This window comes from Wyeomyia smithii, chromosome 1 (genome assembly GCF_029784165.1).
Source record: "Wyeomyia smithii strain HCP4-BCI-WySm-NY-G18 chromosome 1, ASM2978416v1, whole genome shotgun sequence".
NCBI classification, from domain to species: domain Eukaryota; kingdom Metazoa; phylum Arthropoda; class Insecta; order Diptera; family Culicidae; genus Wyeomyia; species Wyeomyia smithii.
The window spans coordinates 157650542-157667634 of NC_073694.1; the positions used below are offsets into that span (position 1 = coordinate 157650542).

A 17093-nucleotide genomic window follows, 5' to 3' on the forward strand; every position below is an offset into this window, starting at 1 on the left:
CGTGGAATCGCTATTATCTCTTGCATTCCAAAACTCTTTGAGGCAATTGTCAATGAAAAGATATTTGCTCAAGTCAAAAATCGAATAACTGACAAACAACACGGCTTCTTCAAAGGCCGCTCTACATTCACAAATTTACTTGAATTCGTAGATTACTCATTGAATGCAATGGATAATGGGAACCATGTTGAAGCTCTCTATACAGACTTTAGCAAAGCATTTGATCGTATTGACATACCAATGCTACTTTTTAAACTGCAAAAAATTGGAATTGAGTCTGGTCTCCTGAAGTGGCTTGAATCTTATTTAACAAACAGGCAACAAATAATAAAATTCAATGGAAAAAAATCAAATCCCATTCAAGTTACTTCAGGTGTTCCCCAAGGCTCCCACTTAGGACCACTTCTTTTCATTTTGTACGTAAACGACATTTCCTTCATCCTCAAAAATGTTAAAGTTCTAATATATGCCGACGACATGAAGCTGTTTCTGGAAATAAAAAATCGAGAAGACATCAATGTATTTCAGAATGAAATCCACACATTTTACATCTGGTGTAAGAAAAGCCTACTTGAAGTAAATGTAAAAAAATGCAATGTAATATCCTTTAGCAGAAAATTAACAACACCCAAAATTGTAATTGCATTAGGGGATCAGAATGTGAAGAAATGTGATAAAGTTAAAGATTTAGGAATAATCTTAGATTCTAAACTTAATTTCATCGACCACTATAACACTATCATACACAAGGCAAACAACATGTTAGGGTTTATCAAACGTTTCTGTGATAATTTCCAAGACCCGTACACTATCAAAACTTTGTATATTGCCTATGTGAGGTCAATACTGGAATACTGTAGCATTGTGTGGTCTCCTCGTCCTGGCGTACATGAAGAAAGAATAGAATCAGTACAAAAGCAATTTCTACTATATGCTCTTCGTAAGCTAGGTTGGACCGCACATCGTCTTCCGTCATATGAAGCACGCTGCATGTTGATTGACATACAAACATTAAAAGAACGGCGAGAGTACGCGATGGCTTCATTTGTAAACGAAGTCGTTTCGCAGAACGTTGACTCAGCAGCACTACTTTCTCAATTGAACTTTTATGCACCCATTCGACAGCTTCGACACCGTAGTTTATTTGCTCTTAACCATCATCGTACGGAATACGCAAAAAATGGACCTATGAATAGTATGATGAATTCTTATAATCAACACTGCGAAGCCATTGACTTTACGATGTCCCGGTATAAACTGAAACAGTATTTCAAGTCCTTGAGGCTGAGGACACAAAATTAATTTGTTTTATGTTCGTGTATAGTTTAGAAACTAATGTAACTAGTCTACATATATGATTGACGAAATAAATAAATAAATAATTTTTCAACAACTTGAAAATGCACCATAATCTCCTAGAAAGGTATAGCAATCACTGCAAAAACTAAAGGTATCAAAATGCCCAAAAGAGCCGAATGTCGTATATCAATCGACTCAGTTCGACGAGCAGAGCATTTTCTGTATACGTGTGTGTGTGTGTGTGTGTGTGTGTGTGTGTGTGTGTGTGTGTGTAACGCTCTCTCAATCTCACTCGATTTTCTCAGAGATGGCTTTACCGATTTTCATGAAACTAATTGCAAATTAAGGGTCTAGTTGTCCCATAAGGCCCTATTGAATTTCATTGTAATCGGATTTTTAGTTTAGAGGTTATGTAGCAAAATATAAAAATCACGAAACATCAATATCTCAGAAACTACTTAACCGATTTTAACAAAATTAATTTTATATGAACGGGCTACCTAGAAAACCCTTAACTTTTGAATTTCATAAAGATTAGACATGGGGTTCAAAAGTTATTTATAGAAGCGTGTTCTGGAGAGTGTTTAATCTCACTCACGTTTCTCAGAGATGGCTGGACCGATTTCCACAAAATCAAATCAAATAAACAGGCTAGTTAAAGGTTAACTGACGAAATTTTAAATTTCACTGTTGGCTACCAAAAATTTGTTATTAAGGATGAAAAATAAATCCAGCAAACGTTATCAAGGTGTTTTTTTCTGATAATTGAATTGTTCGTGTAAATCTATTTTAGCAAATAAAAAGTTTGAATGAGAAAAGCTGGGTCTCACCGCTTGGTGGATTAATTTGGGTTTTATAATAACGGTCGGTGGAAATTGGAATATCGTAACGACGATATGCTCGTTAGACCAGTATCGTACCCCAAGATCAGCAGGGCGGATTGTAATATCAAATCAAGTAAATGAATTTCTTGTTCGTTATTCTTAGTTATTTAAAAACAAAACCATCCGAAAACGCCTATCATCATTTTTTACGTTAAGCGCTCTCCAATGATTAGCCACTTTTGTTCCCAGATTTCAGACTAGATCTTGGATCAGAGTCAGGTGGAATCAGACCGGAATCTTGACTTAATTTACGTTCTTTTTTATATCCTCGACCTTACACATTTCCCAATAGATGTTCTCTCATGAATAAAACGCAATCACAGCAACAGATGCACTCAAAGCAAAAAACAACACAACAATCTCAGTGACAGCATTTTTCTTTTTTGTTCTAACACCCATTTCTTTTTTTACTTGAATTGAAAAACTTAAACATCGGTATAGGGAAAATAAGAGATAACCATGGAAAAATTGAAAGATGTATTGTTAATACCAACTCTTTTTTAAGTGGAATTGGTATTGTTATTTCCAATAAAACCAATAAAGTCACATCGATAAGTTGATTAAAATTTTTTGCAGACGCAACCGGAATTTATTTTCATTCAACAGATAAATCGAGAATAACGCCAAGCTTTATAAGAATACTCTGGTCTTTGTATTACTTCTACGAAACAATGAAGCCGATATCAAACCTTCCCCGGATCACAATATTCCTAACCGTTATGCAAATGCTTTCGGTCGAACGACGCTCCTTAGCATTTCAATCATACAATGATTTCGAATCCATCGTCGCATTGCCAACTGGTCCCACGAGAGCGTTCAACCCCACCACCGGAGATGTCGAGCCGGGCCAGCCCAGTTATTTCCGCTTCTCCCAGCATCGACATTTACGGAACAATGTTCAAACGAATGAATTCTATAGAGTCAGTATGAACGCGACGCTTGTGCCATGCAACAAGGAGGACAGCCATCATCGACCTTCGACAGCAGATTCTGCAGATGCAGCATCTTCCGTTATGTTCGATGATGCATTAGCAGATTGTCAGCATAGAATTAAATCGAAAATTTATATCGAACCGTCATCCAAAGATGCTGATAGTCGTAAATGGGAGGAACTTGATGACTCCATTGGACAACAATATTGGGGGCACCTAGCAAGTGACGTGCGTACGTAAAGAAGGTCCTTGATGACAACATATAAATCTTATATCCCCTAGGCTCACAAAATAAACGAGATGCATTTCCACTTCCTCTTGGATGAGGTATTTTTGCCGGAACAAGGCATCTATGCCCAACTGAATGAACCTTTTGTTTTCAATGTGACGCTAGATGCGACCTATGGTGTGTACGCACTGGACAAAGTTAGGGTAAAGTCGAGGTTTAACCCTTTTTATGTATTTTTAAAGTGTTTACCTTCATCAAAATGCTTGATGTAGACTAAAGAAACTTGAAATTATTCAAAAAGCATTGCATTCTCCTTCAGACAACGAACTGTTACATCACCGAACAGGATGTCAAGCTTCCGGCTCAGACAACGTGTAATCGACAGGAACGGAATGAGGTAGGAGATATGAGTTGACAAACCACGAAAGCAATAATAAATTTTTCAATTCCAAAAAATCTAAATCAACCTTCGCAGAATGGACAAATTCCTGACGAAATCAACGAACGACGACGGGTTGCATCCAATGATCAACACAATAATAATCTCTACTATAAGAGATCCAAGCAGGATTCGATGGGCGACGGAGACGACGGCGGAAACGAAGATGCTTTACTATCGCTACCGAAAGTTTCCGGAAGCGCTGATTCGTGGAATAGCAATAATCGAGACGGTAAGCCTTTTCTTCGTTCTAGTTTAACTTTCAATCAACAGGAAAAGTTATGTCTGCTCCATGAAATCATACCAAAGAAAGCCGGCCGCCAGTAGCACAGGGTAAGGGTAAGACAAATCAAGTTAGTGCTTCCGGAAAGTTCCATGCGAAGCAGCAGAACGCAACCTAGGGGAATCCGGTTGGCGATGCGATAAAAGTTTGCCGCTTGTTGTCTGATATATGCACACTCTTCGTACGCCATTTTAGTTTGAAACTGTTGATGCATCAAGCTGGAGAAAACTGTTAGCAGCATTATTGGTGGCTTTTTCTTGCACAGGATCTTACTATGTGAAAACAGAAATTGTTTCATCCTATCAGTAAAGTCTCGATTAAACTTGGGCGTCCAGCGGTAGCGTAGTGAGCACTCTAGCCTCAACGGCGTTGGCCGACAGCGTCGTCAAGCTGCTAATTTACTTTATCAAAATGTTCGAAAACGGTTCGCGGATTTATGACAGTTTCGAAGCCACGTGGTCCTATTTTCATCAGTTTCTTTATCTACACCCTCCTTCGAGACTGTGCCACCCCTATCCCGCTCTTTCGCTATGACCACGAAGTTTTTCGAAAACACAACTGTTAGCTCTATAAAAGGTACAAACATTCTTGTGAATCGCCTTAGAACAAATTACAAGCACAGTTTTGATTAATTTCCACTTTGATTCAGACATTCAGACATAAAAACAGAACCCGATGCATATGAGTAATATTAAGTTTCGAGTATTTAATACAGTATTTGACATCGATACTATCCAAGTAGTGGGTATATCGAAAATATGTTTTACACATTTTCTTCTGTTATAATTACCAGGTAATAGATTTGAATTGTGCTCACCTCTACTCAGAGTGGAGGATGTTATGAGAAATAAATTGACAAAATCGTAACCCTTTTGTGATCGACTTTGCAAATTAGTTGAAGACATTATTTGAAGGCATAAACTAAAGCACTGTTAATTTCGGCTAGATATATGTTTATCAATTTGTGATTCATGTTAATTACAAAGTGATAGTCACGGAAATTGACTATGTTATTTATGAGCTTCCACACAATACTGCCATGGACTTACAATCATCTTCATCAGGTTACGGAATGGAAAAAATACCATCTGTTACAACAATCGTATTATCATTAGCTCAGGAAAGCATTCAAAAAAGGCATAGCTGGAACCAACGTTCTATAAATGTGAACGACGTATAAGCGGTACTGACAAAATTATCAAACCTTCGATCCTGCGCTGAATCGATATCATGATTTCAATATCAAGTACAGTCAGAAATTTTCACGCGGGGATACGTACCTCGTAAAAAACGCGTAAGAAGTATTAGGTTATATCTGACACACAACCGCATTATTGACGCAGGACAATGAGGAGCTATTATTCATTAACACACAATACAGTTAACCAAGGGTTAGAAAACTAAAATTACCTGACAGGAAAACCCGAATTTTTAACTCTTCTGCGTATCAAGATCAAGACGTGAAACAAATTGGACGATATGAGATTAAAAAAAACAGCCTCATATGTAAAACTTGTATTTGAAATTCACAAAGAAAGCCTCGGAGATCTTTGTGCTTAGCAAAAGGGGCCGCGGAGCCTAAAGCCGCATGTCTGTGCTGCGTTTATGCATAGAAATGAGACCATCTCTTCCACGGGAATAGTTGGATAATTGACGTGGTAGCGATGAAGATGCGAGATGTAAAGGCACTTTTTGGCATCGGATCCAGATCCTCAATAATAACCTACATGTTTTGGTTCCCAACCCGATTTAATTCGAAAATCCGCGTTAATTCGGAAACCCGCGTAAAAAACTTCGCAAAAAAATCTGCGGAAAAAAATTGCGTAAAAACATGAATGTCGCTGTTTCGATCGCGAACGTATCGAAAGTACCGGTTATAATAACGTATGCGTTAAAAAAAAGAACTTTTTTCGAATGGTGGTACAAAAGTAACTAAGACAGATAAGTTTGATGAATTTGACATGGAAGGTAATTATGTTACATTACTCACAAAAAATTATACGCCCTTGCGTGCAGCCTTCCGGCAATTAACCGGAGCATTCGCCATGGCAGATGAAAACATGCGTGCAGGCATGTTTTTGTGTTCTTTCTTCTTTTTATTAATCAATTACTCCTCAGTTTTTGCGGCAAAATTGTTGGAATAGATCCTACGCTTCAGGTTTGCCCAGAAATCCTCGAGGAGGCGCAACTTGGAGACGTTGGGCGGGTTCGCCAACTTGGATGCCACATCGATATTCAGCCGCTCCATCTCCTCCAATGAGCTTCGAGTAGTGGATCGACACCGCTTCTTCAGCCTTATGGTATTTCTTGATAAATGACGCAACTTCTGGCAGGCACTTCGTATTATAAATTAACTCGTCCACGGCCCGCCCAAGCAACAATTGAAACATAACAAAAAAATCAATTGTGATCATTTGTTGCACTAATGAAATTTCGAGGTTTTAAGAAACATTTTTTGTTACTACGATGAAATTGTAAAGATACAAGCAACAACTAAAGTTGCATCACTGCTTCAAAAATCTTCACAACCTCGCAAATTACGTTGTTGGTAATTTGCGAGGTTGGATTTGTTGTTGAAGCGTGTAAACGGCATTTGAAAACTTAACCTTCACTGAATAGATCTAGTGGGTGGAGCATATAAGTTGCCCACGTGATGCTTGCGAGATACACAGAACAAACACACAACAATACTTTTAAAAGTTGCTGTCATATTCTCAAGCTATGTAACAGCAACTTTTGTTCGATCGTTTGCCTTATATTTGTTTTTGAGATGAGGTTATTTACTGCGTTGTAACTTTTGGATACTTGGATTGGAAGTCGTCCAAACAGTGTGGGTCTATAAAACGAAATGAAATAAATTGCTTTGAACTTAATTAACACGCTGAGGTGCTGATGAATTAAAGAAGCAAAATTAAAAACTGAGCCATAAACTAGCAAATGTTTCTACAGCAAATGACGTAAATAGTAAAAACGAGAAAATTGGATATAAATTGCTATTTCACCCTAGTTGCTGCTACGATACATCCTCGTTGCTGAAATTTGACCATGCAGCATTTACCATGTTGTTGTCAAATTCCACGCATAAGTTTATACACATTGCTGTTTCATTCTTGAAACTTGTGATGACACAACGAAATTGTTGCAACTTAGTTTCGCATAAGAATTTGTTGCTCGCTGATTGTCAGATGTAGCAGCTCGTTCTTGGGGAACTTGGTTTGTGAAATAAACTTCACCTCGGTGTTTACTTTCTTCGTGGGGGAAGCAAAATAAGAAGTACCTTGCCAGTCGTTGCCATCCAGGGTGCGATCGCCTGGATGGCAACACGGTTAGTCTTTAATAAGTATAAGTAACTGATTTATGACTTATTAATAACTCAAAAAGCGCAAGGGGCGGAGCCAATATAAAACATATATTCAATTGCGAATAAATTGTTCACGCAACTTTTATAGAAGAACTATATAGCGATAATAATGTTTTTGATCTGCACTGTACTTGATGTAGAATAAATAATTTGTACCACCAAACACATTTACAACTGGTTTCATCATATTTTCTTCCGTTGTCTATCTAAAGTAACACTTACTTAAGAAAAAAGTTGATTATAATCCTGTTATAAATCAGTTTTAACAACAATTTGTAATAAAATAATAATGCAACTTCAATCTATAATTCTGGTATCTTACATAAATACGAGTGGGTTAAAACCTCATGTTTTCCTTGCAATTTATTTATAACTTGTTTATAACTTGACGTTGCAGGTAGGGTAGGTTGGGTAGGTTTCATTACCATCACCACCGCCACGTGTCGTGATTCACTGGGAAAATCGACTTGACCACATTAGTCAGGCGCTGTCGCTGCGTCATTGCCTGCAGCCCTGGGACTAGTGGACGGGATTGCTGCTTTCTGATATGTATGTCCATGTTCGTCAAGTACTTATTCAGTGTTTGACCGGTTGCACCGACCTCCCGGCCGAGCGCACGCAGCGATTTAGCCACTTCTCCCTCGGTCTTCCTCTTCACCATCCTTTGGAGCTTCTTGTAGCTCAGTGTCGCCGGCCGTACGGAACCGGATTTTCTTTTAATGTTCTTATTGTCGTCCAATAGTGCCAAGAAATTGTAATTTTTCCACGTTGAGCCTTCAACTGAATCGTAGATCCGTCTATCAACTTTCCTAGTGTACTCTGCAGCAACTTCTCCTGCTGATAACCGCTGAATGTTCTAGAATAGTGGTTCCCAACCGGGGCTCCGTGACCGGCAAAGGGGGCCGCGTGACTCATCTAGGCGGGCCGCGAAGCTCTAGGTAAATTTGACGGGTAACTAAAATTGGTTTCCTGCTATCTCTTTGAGAGCAGATTTTCAACTCTTTTGCTTATTAGGACCAAGACAACAACCTTACTTACCAAGAAGTCCCAAGCCATTTGCTGCATTTGCTGTACGTAAGAGTCGTCTTCATTCCACTCGGTCCATGGCTGCAGTTCACCAGATCTGCAGTTTGCGTAGGGTCCGCGACATGCCCAGCCCACAGCAACCTGCCAATCCTAGCGGCGTGGACGATAGATGGCTCCCCAAACAGCTCCTGCAGTTCGTGGTTCATTCGCCTTCTCCGGCTTCCGTTCCCCATATGCAGTCCACCGAAGATGGTATACAACACCTTCCGCTCGAAGACCGCAAGGGCACGTTGGTCCTCCACAAGCATAGTACATTTTTCATGCCCGTAGAGGACTACCGGTTGGATCAGCGCTTGTAGATGGCTAACTTGCTGCGGCGACGAATTCTACTCGCTCGGAGCGTCCACCGGAGACCAAAGCATGCACGATTTCCTGCCATAATGCGCCGATGAATTTCTCTGTTGGTATCGTTGTCGACAGTTACCAATACACGAGTTATACACGAACTCATCAACCACCTCGATTTCATCACCACCAACTTGAACTCGGGGTGGGAGGTTAGCACTGTCTTCTCGTGAACCCCTTCTTTCCGTGTATTTCGTCTTCGAAGAATTGATGACCAGTCTAATCCGAGGGCCTTCAATCCGATGTACGTATCCGCCATCTTCACAAAGGTCCGAGCCACAATATCGATATCATCGGCGAAGCCGAACAGTTGAACCTACTTTTGGAATATCGTGCCACTCGTATTAATCCCCGCTCTTCTAATGACACCTTCCACAGCAATGTTAAACAGTAGGCACGAGAGACCACCATTTTGCCTTAAACCTCTTCGCACGGGTTTCGAAGGGGCTCGAGAGTGCCTCCGATACTCGAACTACACACATCACTCGATCCATCGTCGCTTTGACCAACCGCGTTAGTTTGTCCGGAAATCCGTATGCGTGCATGCTTGGACATAGCTGGTCTCGATCGATTTGAAATCGATGAATAAGTGGTGTGTGGGCACGTTGTATTCGCGACATTTCTGCATAACCTGCCGAACCGCGAATATTTGATCCGTGGTGGCACGGGCACCCATGAATCCCGCATGGTAGTGCCCCACGAACTTCTTCACAAATGGTGATAGTCAACGGCAGAGTATTTGGGAGAGTACCTTGTATGCGGCGTTCAACAGAGTGATTGCGCGGCAATTGTAGCACTCCAGCTTGTCGCCCGTTTTTGTAGGTGGGACACACAATACCTTCCATCCACTCCTCCGGTACTCGTTCTTCTTCCCAAATCTTGACAATGACTCGGTGCACGGCTCTAACCAGTGTTTCTCCACCGTATTTCAACAGCTCGCTGAAAAGTTGATTAACTTCAACAGTTTTATTGTTTTTCGGTCAGCCAATCTTCTCCTCCACCTCCAGGAAATCGGGGGATGATCATCAGGATGTCTTCTGATCTTGCACCAAGATCAGTTGCCATACCGTCCTGCTCTACTGCATCGCCGTTCAGATGCTCATCGAAATGCAGTTTCCAGCTTTCGATCACCTCACACTCGTCCGTAAGAAGGTTGCCGTCCAAACTTTTGCACATATCGGCTTGCGGCAAGTAGCCTTCACGGGAGCTGTTCAGCTTCTCGTAGAACCTCCGAGTGTTGTTAGCTTGGTACAGCTTTTTCATCACCACACGATCCCGGTCGTCCTACTGGCGCTTCTTTCTTCAGAAGATTGAGTTTTGGCTGTTTCGTGCCTGTCGGTATCGTTCCAAGTTCGTTCTCGTACGGCGTTGCAGCATTATCGCCCGTGCTACGTTCTTCTCCTCGACTAACAATTTGCACTCGCCGTCAAACCAATCATTTCTATGATTCAGAGCCCTTGTAACAGCGCTACAGCAGTCCTACCTATGGCGGATCGGATGCACCTCCAGCCATCTTCAAGAGTAGCTGCGCCAAGCTGCTTTTCCGTAGGTAGCGCTGCCTTCAGCTACTGCGCGTATTCCTGTGCAACCCCGGCGTCCCGCAGTTACTCAACACTTGGTCGCGGCGTTCGACTTCGGCGGGTGTAACCTTCGACCTTCGATACCTTCGATAGTTTTGAGCGCATGCACACAGCTACTAGGTAGTGGTCTATATTCGCACTGCGGTAATTGCGAACGTTGATAATGTCGAAGAAGAACCTGCCGTCGATTAGAACGTGGTCGATTTGATTCTCGGTCTGTTGGTGGGGTGATCTCCAGGTGAATTCGTGGATACCTTTGCGGGGAAAGAAGGTGCTTCGGACTACCATACCACGGGAGGCTGCAAAGTTTACGCACCGATGGCCGTTATTATTAGACACGGCGCACAGAGAAGTACCTAGAACAAAAAGCTGGCCAAAAAAAGAAAACAGTTTTTTGACGCCGCTATATTTTTTCTGCAGCTTGAATAATTGCTTCACAAAAAGCCATCACTAGATTAACATTAAACGGTATGATCATATGCTGGGAGCGCTGTAAACATTGACAAATTTTAAAGCATTTTTTTGAGAATTGAACCATTCATAGTAGCAAGTTGTGCCAGGCGTCAAAAAATGACAATTGATCAATATTTTGCAGCAAATGAGTTCTTTATGTTCAAAGCTAATAAACCGGTTGATTGAAATTTCGAAATTAAAAATTATAACTACTCTTAAGAAGTTTTCGAAACTAGTGATTTTTATGTATTTTCGAGTTTTTTCAATATTAAAATTTGAAATTTTGCGTGCAATATCACAGGAGCCATAACGAGTTCTACCAAGTTATAACAATACATGATTTTTGCAACACATCAACGTATAAATATGTATGAGAGACAATCTCAAAATTAATTTGGCATTTTTTACAAACTTTCAGAGCAATCACTTCACCCGGAAATCAATTTGTTCCAGCAGCGACACACTGTTCACATTAACTCAAATTTGATGGCACCCACCGCAGCTGCCGCTACTCATCAGCGTTTTATGCCTCAGTGGAGAAGCCTATTACGAGCTCTTCGCCCCAAGATGGAAAGTCATCAACCGCAGCAGCCCAGAGTCTCATGGGAAGGCAGATCCGATGATGACTACTTCTACCATTACGATCGCTATCCCGATTATCCCAGACACCACACAAATCCTGGCGAGTTTCGTTCAATAATCAATAATAACCCCGGCCGGCTTCAGGTGCCATCGGATGAAGTCTTCAATTTCCGAGAAAAACCATCACATCCATTACCGGTAGCGGCAATAAGAGGAAACAATGCGTATCGCTATTACCAGCAGCAGCAGCAGCATTTTTTCGCTGGTCCGGTTTTTTACGGCCATCTGGAAAATATCGGGCATCATCTCGATACGGACGCCGGCGCCAGTAATGAACAGAATGTCGGTCAACCGGACATAAAAAACGTAGACCAAGAGGCTGACCCTTACCTTCAACCAAACTTGAGAAGCCCAAGTTTTGAAGCGAAAAGTGAATATAGCTTTGATAAACAGGAAAAAGTTTCCCATGACACCGAGAGCACGATGAAATGGAAAAGGTAAGTAAGGGATTTCTTGGAAACTCCTGTTAAGAGTTTGCAACATCCTCTCAGATTTCGGTGAAACTGTGTCAGTTTGGTGACATCAATAATTCAAGCAATTTCTTAGGCAAAATCTTCAAAGATAGTTTTTGATTGACAAATTTTCGGGAAAAAGTTGTTGTTAGGAACACTTCTTACCTGGAGAAGTCATTTATGATATTATATATACAAGCGATATAAAAAGATTTGACTTTAGAAAATATGGTTTAAGGAAAATGCATTTCATTCTTTACAGTAAACACTTTTTAATGCTATATAGTTTTTAGGTAAAATAATTTAAAAACAGAGGTAAAAGCTCTAGAGACAAAGATTTTGGAAAATAAGAACATATCCAAGATCATTCAATAAACATTGATTTATTTTTTGACATTATAAACCTGTTTGCTGCTATGTAAAAATGCTGATTTCGGCTTTTGTTCTGCTAACTGTGTCTAAAGCTGGCAGAACAATATATTTGAAAATTAACTCTATATGTTTTGATAAGATTTCAAATATACAAAGTTGCTTAGATTGCCGAAGTTACCAAACTCACAAAGTTTCACATAAAACTGAAAAGGTAAAGGGCTGGATAAATTGATATTAAATACCTCAACTTGAAGTGTATTGCTTGACAGGATGGTTACTTGTTTTGAGTGGCAATTATTCTTGTGTTTCTTCTTACAAATGTTCGACTTTCAATAAGGATGGAAGCATTCAATTTATCTCGGAGCATTTCCAGCCAAACTAACCTGGAAATACGCGAAATGCAAATCGACTATTTTGTGAAATTGAAATGAGCAAATAACGTTTAGAAGCGGAAAAATTCGAATGCTGCTAGCTTACAAACGAAGGCACGGAATGTAGTAGTTAATGCAGGTCCGGATTTGAGGGGGGGGGGCAAAGGGGGTAAATGCCCCGGGTCTCCCGATTGAAATGGCCCCCCTAGTCCTAGGGCGACCTTTTTTTTGCTCGTCACCTTCCAGAACGTTACCTCTAAATGTTTTAAGAAAAGAGGGCCTAACAAACAAATTTGCCCCGGGTCTCTAGCGTCTAAATCCGGCCCTGAGTTATTGTGTTGTTGGATGGTTAAAATGTACAAGATTTTCACGAGAATTAATTTCACCATGATTTTCACATTACGTTGTGAAAATTGAGGAAAAATTTCAGGATCGATTGAATTATTTCGCTAACGCATAAAAGCGAAAGACGACATGATTCTAAGCGTACGAACAGCACTGTCAAGACAAAACCGTCGTATTTGAGTAAAACTACTGTTGTTGCAGCGAAAAGCAGCTCCATTACACCGTCGTATGTATGAAAGCTTAGTGCCACCAGTTTCGCATTATTCGAAATAAATTAGTACTTACGATGTCAGTAGCGCCATAATGTCTCATCTTGTAATGGCATACTAGTTATTACACACAAGTTATTTAGGTACTAGAGAGTTTTCGACCCTTAATCTCACTAATAAAGAATTTGGCGTCAACTCGACCAGGTGCTGGCAGTTTCCTCTCAGAATTCAATGAAACTTTGTGGGTGCGTAGGCTTTTCTACCCTAAGCATCTTTGCATTTTTTTATCGTTACTAACATTTGCAAAGAACTGAAGTTTTTTTTCAATAAATCGATATATCTGATTACTGTAAAGAGATAGAGAAAAGTTATCAAGGGGTGAATTTGAGAAAAGCGTCTGAACTTTTATGAAAAAATATTGTTGAAGTTGAATTTGAGATCGTACACTAAAAAAGAATCCTATTGAAAATAAAAAGTAATTTTATAAAAAAAGGGAATCTCAGAATTTTATGCTACAAAATTCTGTAATACAATCTGAAAAGACCAATCTTTTAAAAATATTTTTTTGAGATAATTAGATGATTAGCATACAGCATTGTGTTGTTAAGAGTTTCATTATTTTGAACCGTGTGGAGGTGCAAATGCTCTTGATCTCTGGAACCCAAATGCCGACCGTAAATGCTCCAACCCAACCTCGTTTTAGCGGCTATGAGACCTCCACTACCTCCCTTATCTTCAGCGTACTGATCAGTGTCACATTATCGACTCCAATAACGAGCTTTAGTTTGATATCGGAGTAGCTTTTTATGGGCAACCCTTTAAGGTACGGATGCATATGACAGATATTTGTATATTCTAATGTTTGGCTCGGCAATTTAAGTTGTTTAACTGTTCGTACGTTCGACAAAGTATATTGTTTTTTCATACTTTCTCCGGCAACACTCAGTTGAATGCGCTGTGATTGTTCTTCCACTCTCGTCACATCACCTGTCCAGCAAAAATGCAATGGTTCCTGTGGACCTAAATACCTAGGGAGAGTGGGTGGGGCCACGCACATGGTATTATTATTATATTATTTTCTGTCTGTCTGTCTGTCTGTCTGTCTGTCTGTCTGTCTGTCTGTCTGTCTGTCTGTCTGTCTGTCTGTCTGTCTGTCTGTCTGTCTGTCTGTCTGTCTGTCTGTCTGTCTGTCTGTCTGTCTGTCTGTCTGTCTGTCTGTCTGTCTGTCTGTCTGTCTGTCTGTCTGTCTGTCTGTCTGTCTGTCTGTCTGTCTGTCTGTCTGTCTGTCTGTCTGTCTGTCTGTCTGTCTGTCTGTCTGTCTGTCTGTCTGTCTGTCTGTCTGTCTGTCTGTCTGTCTGTCTGTCTGTCTGTCTGTCTGTCTGTCTGTCTGTCTGTCTGTCTGTCTGTCTGTCTGTCTGTCTGTCTGTCTGTCTGTCTGTCTGTCTGTCTGTCTGTCTGTCTGTCTGTCTGTCTGTCTGTCTGTCTGTCTGTCTGTCTGTCTGTCTGTCTGTCTGTCTGTCTGTCTGTCTGTCTGTCTGTCTGTCTGTCTGTCTGTCTGTCTGTCTGTCTGTCTGTCTGTCTGTCTGTCTGTCTGTCTGTCTGTCTGTCTGTCTGTCTGTCTGTCTGTCTGTCTGTCTGTCTGTCTGTCTGTCTGTCTGTCTGTCTGTCTGTCTGTCTGTCTGTCTGTCTGTCTGTCTGTCTGTCTGTCTGTCTGTCTGTCTGTCTGTCTGTCTGTCTGTCTGTCTGTCTGTCTGTCTGTCTGTCTGTCTGTCTGTCTGTCTGTCTGTCTGTCTGTCTGTCTGTCTGTCTGTCTGTCTGTCTGTCTGTCTGTCTGTCTGTCTGTCTGTCTGTCTGTCTGTCTGTCTGTCTGTCTGTCTGTCTGTCTGTCTGTCTGTCTGTCTGTCTGTCTGTCTGTCTGTCTGTCTGTCTGTCTGTCTGTCTGTCTGTCTGTCTGTCTGTCTGTCTGTCTGTCTGTCTGTCTGTCTGTCTGTCTGTCTGTCTGTCTGTCTGTCTGTCTGTCTGTCTGTCTGTCTGTCTGTCTGTCTGTCTGTCTGTCTGTCTGTCTGTCTGTCTGTCTGTCTGTCTGTCTGTCTGTCTGTCTGTCTGTCTGTCTGTCTGTCTGTCTGTCTGTCTGTCTGTCTGTCTGTCTGTCTGTCTGTCTGTCTAATTCATATAGACTCGGAAATTACTGAACCGATCGACGTGAAAATTTGTATGTAGGGGTTTCTGTGGCCGAGAAAGGTTCTTATGATAGTTTGTGACCCCTCCCTCCGCTTAACTCGGTAACTAATCAAGCAAATAAAACCAAATTTTGCATGTGGTGGTTCTATGGGGCAAGAAATGTCTCTAAGATGATATGACACCCTTCCCTACTCTGGAAGAAGGCGTAAGGGGAAGGGGGGTATTCCATCAGTATTTCTGTATATTTCAAGAACTAATCAAGCAAATGAAACAATGTAGAAACACATTTTTTTCACAACTCGAGTACCAATTAAGCAAATGAAACCGAATTTGACAAGTGGATAATTTTGGGGTGGGAAATGATTTTGTCATGTCTCGACACCCCTCTTTACTCTGGAAGAGGAGAAGCTGCTCCCCTACAAATGAAACAGATATTTCTACCAATTTTTCACTTGTTTCAAGAGGCTTCGCGATGGTTGTAGAGGGACAAAACGATAATAGGGTATTAGACTACTTCGGCAGCGGTTAGCTTTGGCTGGTTTTGCATTAGACTCGTGTAAAAAACTTACCAAAGCAGTCTGGTACCCTACACGTGGCGATACTTCTTACATATTCTTCGCCCCACTGTCGGTTGTCGGTGCATGAAGCAAAACCAGGTAGATGAAGAAAGCATTTTCGTTCTCGTGTACAGTTTTTCAAGCACTCCTCCTAGTCGAGCAATTTTAGTCGAGTACTCGTACTCGCAAACAAGAACTCGCGTACTCTTTTACAGTAGGAACTCGCGTACAGCTGAGTAGCAATACAAAAGAGTTTTTGCGAGTCGATGCCAGTTGCTGTTGCGCAGGGGAATGCATGAAGAATAAAGAGTGTCTCGAAAGCGTATGTTCAAAAACTTGAGAAGCGTAGCATATGTCTCGTTCTCAAGCAGAAAGGAGGAGATAGATTTTGCTTCTCGCTCGCTTTGCAACGCTGCTTCCAGTGTCTGGAAAACAGCCGAACATGACCAAATACCATCCAAGATGGGTATTTCCGAAATGCGAATAATGCACGGAAACAAAAAATCGACCAAAGACACCTTTTTCTGAGGTGGAGGCTTCCGGTTTCTGGAAAACAGCCAAAAATGATTGAATACCTTCTAATATGTTTATTTGCACAGAGGCACCACAGACATCATTTCAAAATGTTTTATTTAAAATTATTTAAACAAAGAAAAAAATGGGCCAGACGTAGTTTGCCGGGTGAACTGATATTCTTTTTAAAGGAAAGACATTTTCCAAAAGTCAACCTTTGATAACTTTTCTCTATCTCTTATAAAACCTAAGCATTTTTCAAATGTTAGTACAAATAATATTACAAAAAAAAAACTAAGTTGCTTAGTGTTAGGGATACCATCTGGTCGAAGTTAGAAATCAGGACACCTTTTCTGAGCACAAATTTGTCTAAGTTATTCTATTCTTCGAAGTATGAGCAAATATAACTCGTAATATTTGATTTACTCAGTTTTTTATACGCGGGGATACGCACATCGCGGAAAAACGAGTTAATAAAAAAAATCCGCGTATAAATACGCGTAATTTGAAAATCCTTCGATTTAAAAATCCAATTCGAAAATCCGTGTAGAAAAATACCT

General features: G+C 40.7%; 1 protein-coding gene across 3 annotated transcripts in view; it reads left to right on the plus strand.

Annotated features, from left to right (window-relative positions):
• Window positions 1-2557: 2557 nt before the first annotated feature.
• LOC129718642 (uncharacterized) overlaps window positions 2558-17093 on the plus strand; it is a 162294-nt gene continuing 147758 nt past the window's right edge. For all 3 annotated transcript variants that reach the window (XM_055669614.1, XM_055669613.1, XM_055669615.1), the window contains exons 1-6: window positions 2558-2696; window positions 2760-3343; window positions 3398-3547; window positions 3664-3741; window positions 3820-4015; window positions 11310-11970. In XM_055669614.1, the coding sequence (XP_055525589.1) occupies window positions 2855-3343; window positions 3398-3547; window positions 3664-3741; window positions 3820-4015; window positions 11310-11970 (1574 nt within the window). In that variant the 5' untranslated portion in view covers window positions 2558-2696; window positions 2760-2854. The remainder of the gene's footprint in view (window positions 2697-2759; window positions 3344-3397; window positions 3548-3663; window positions 3742-3819; window positions 4016-11309; window positions 11971-17093) is intronic.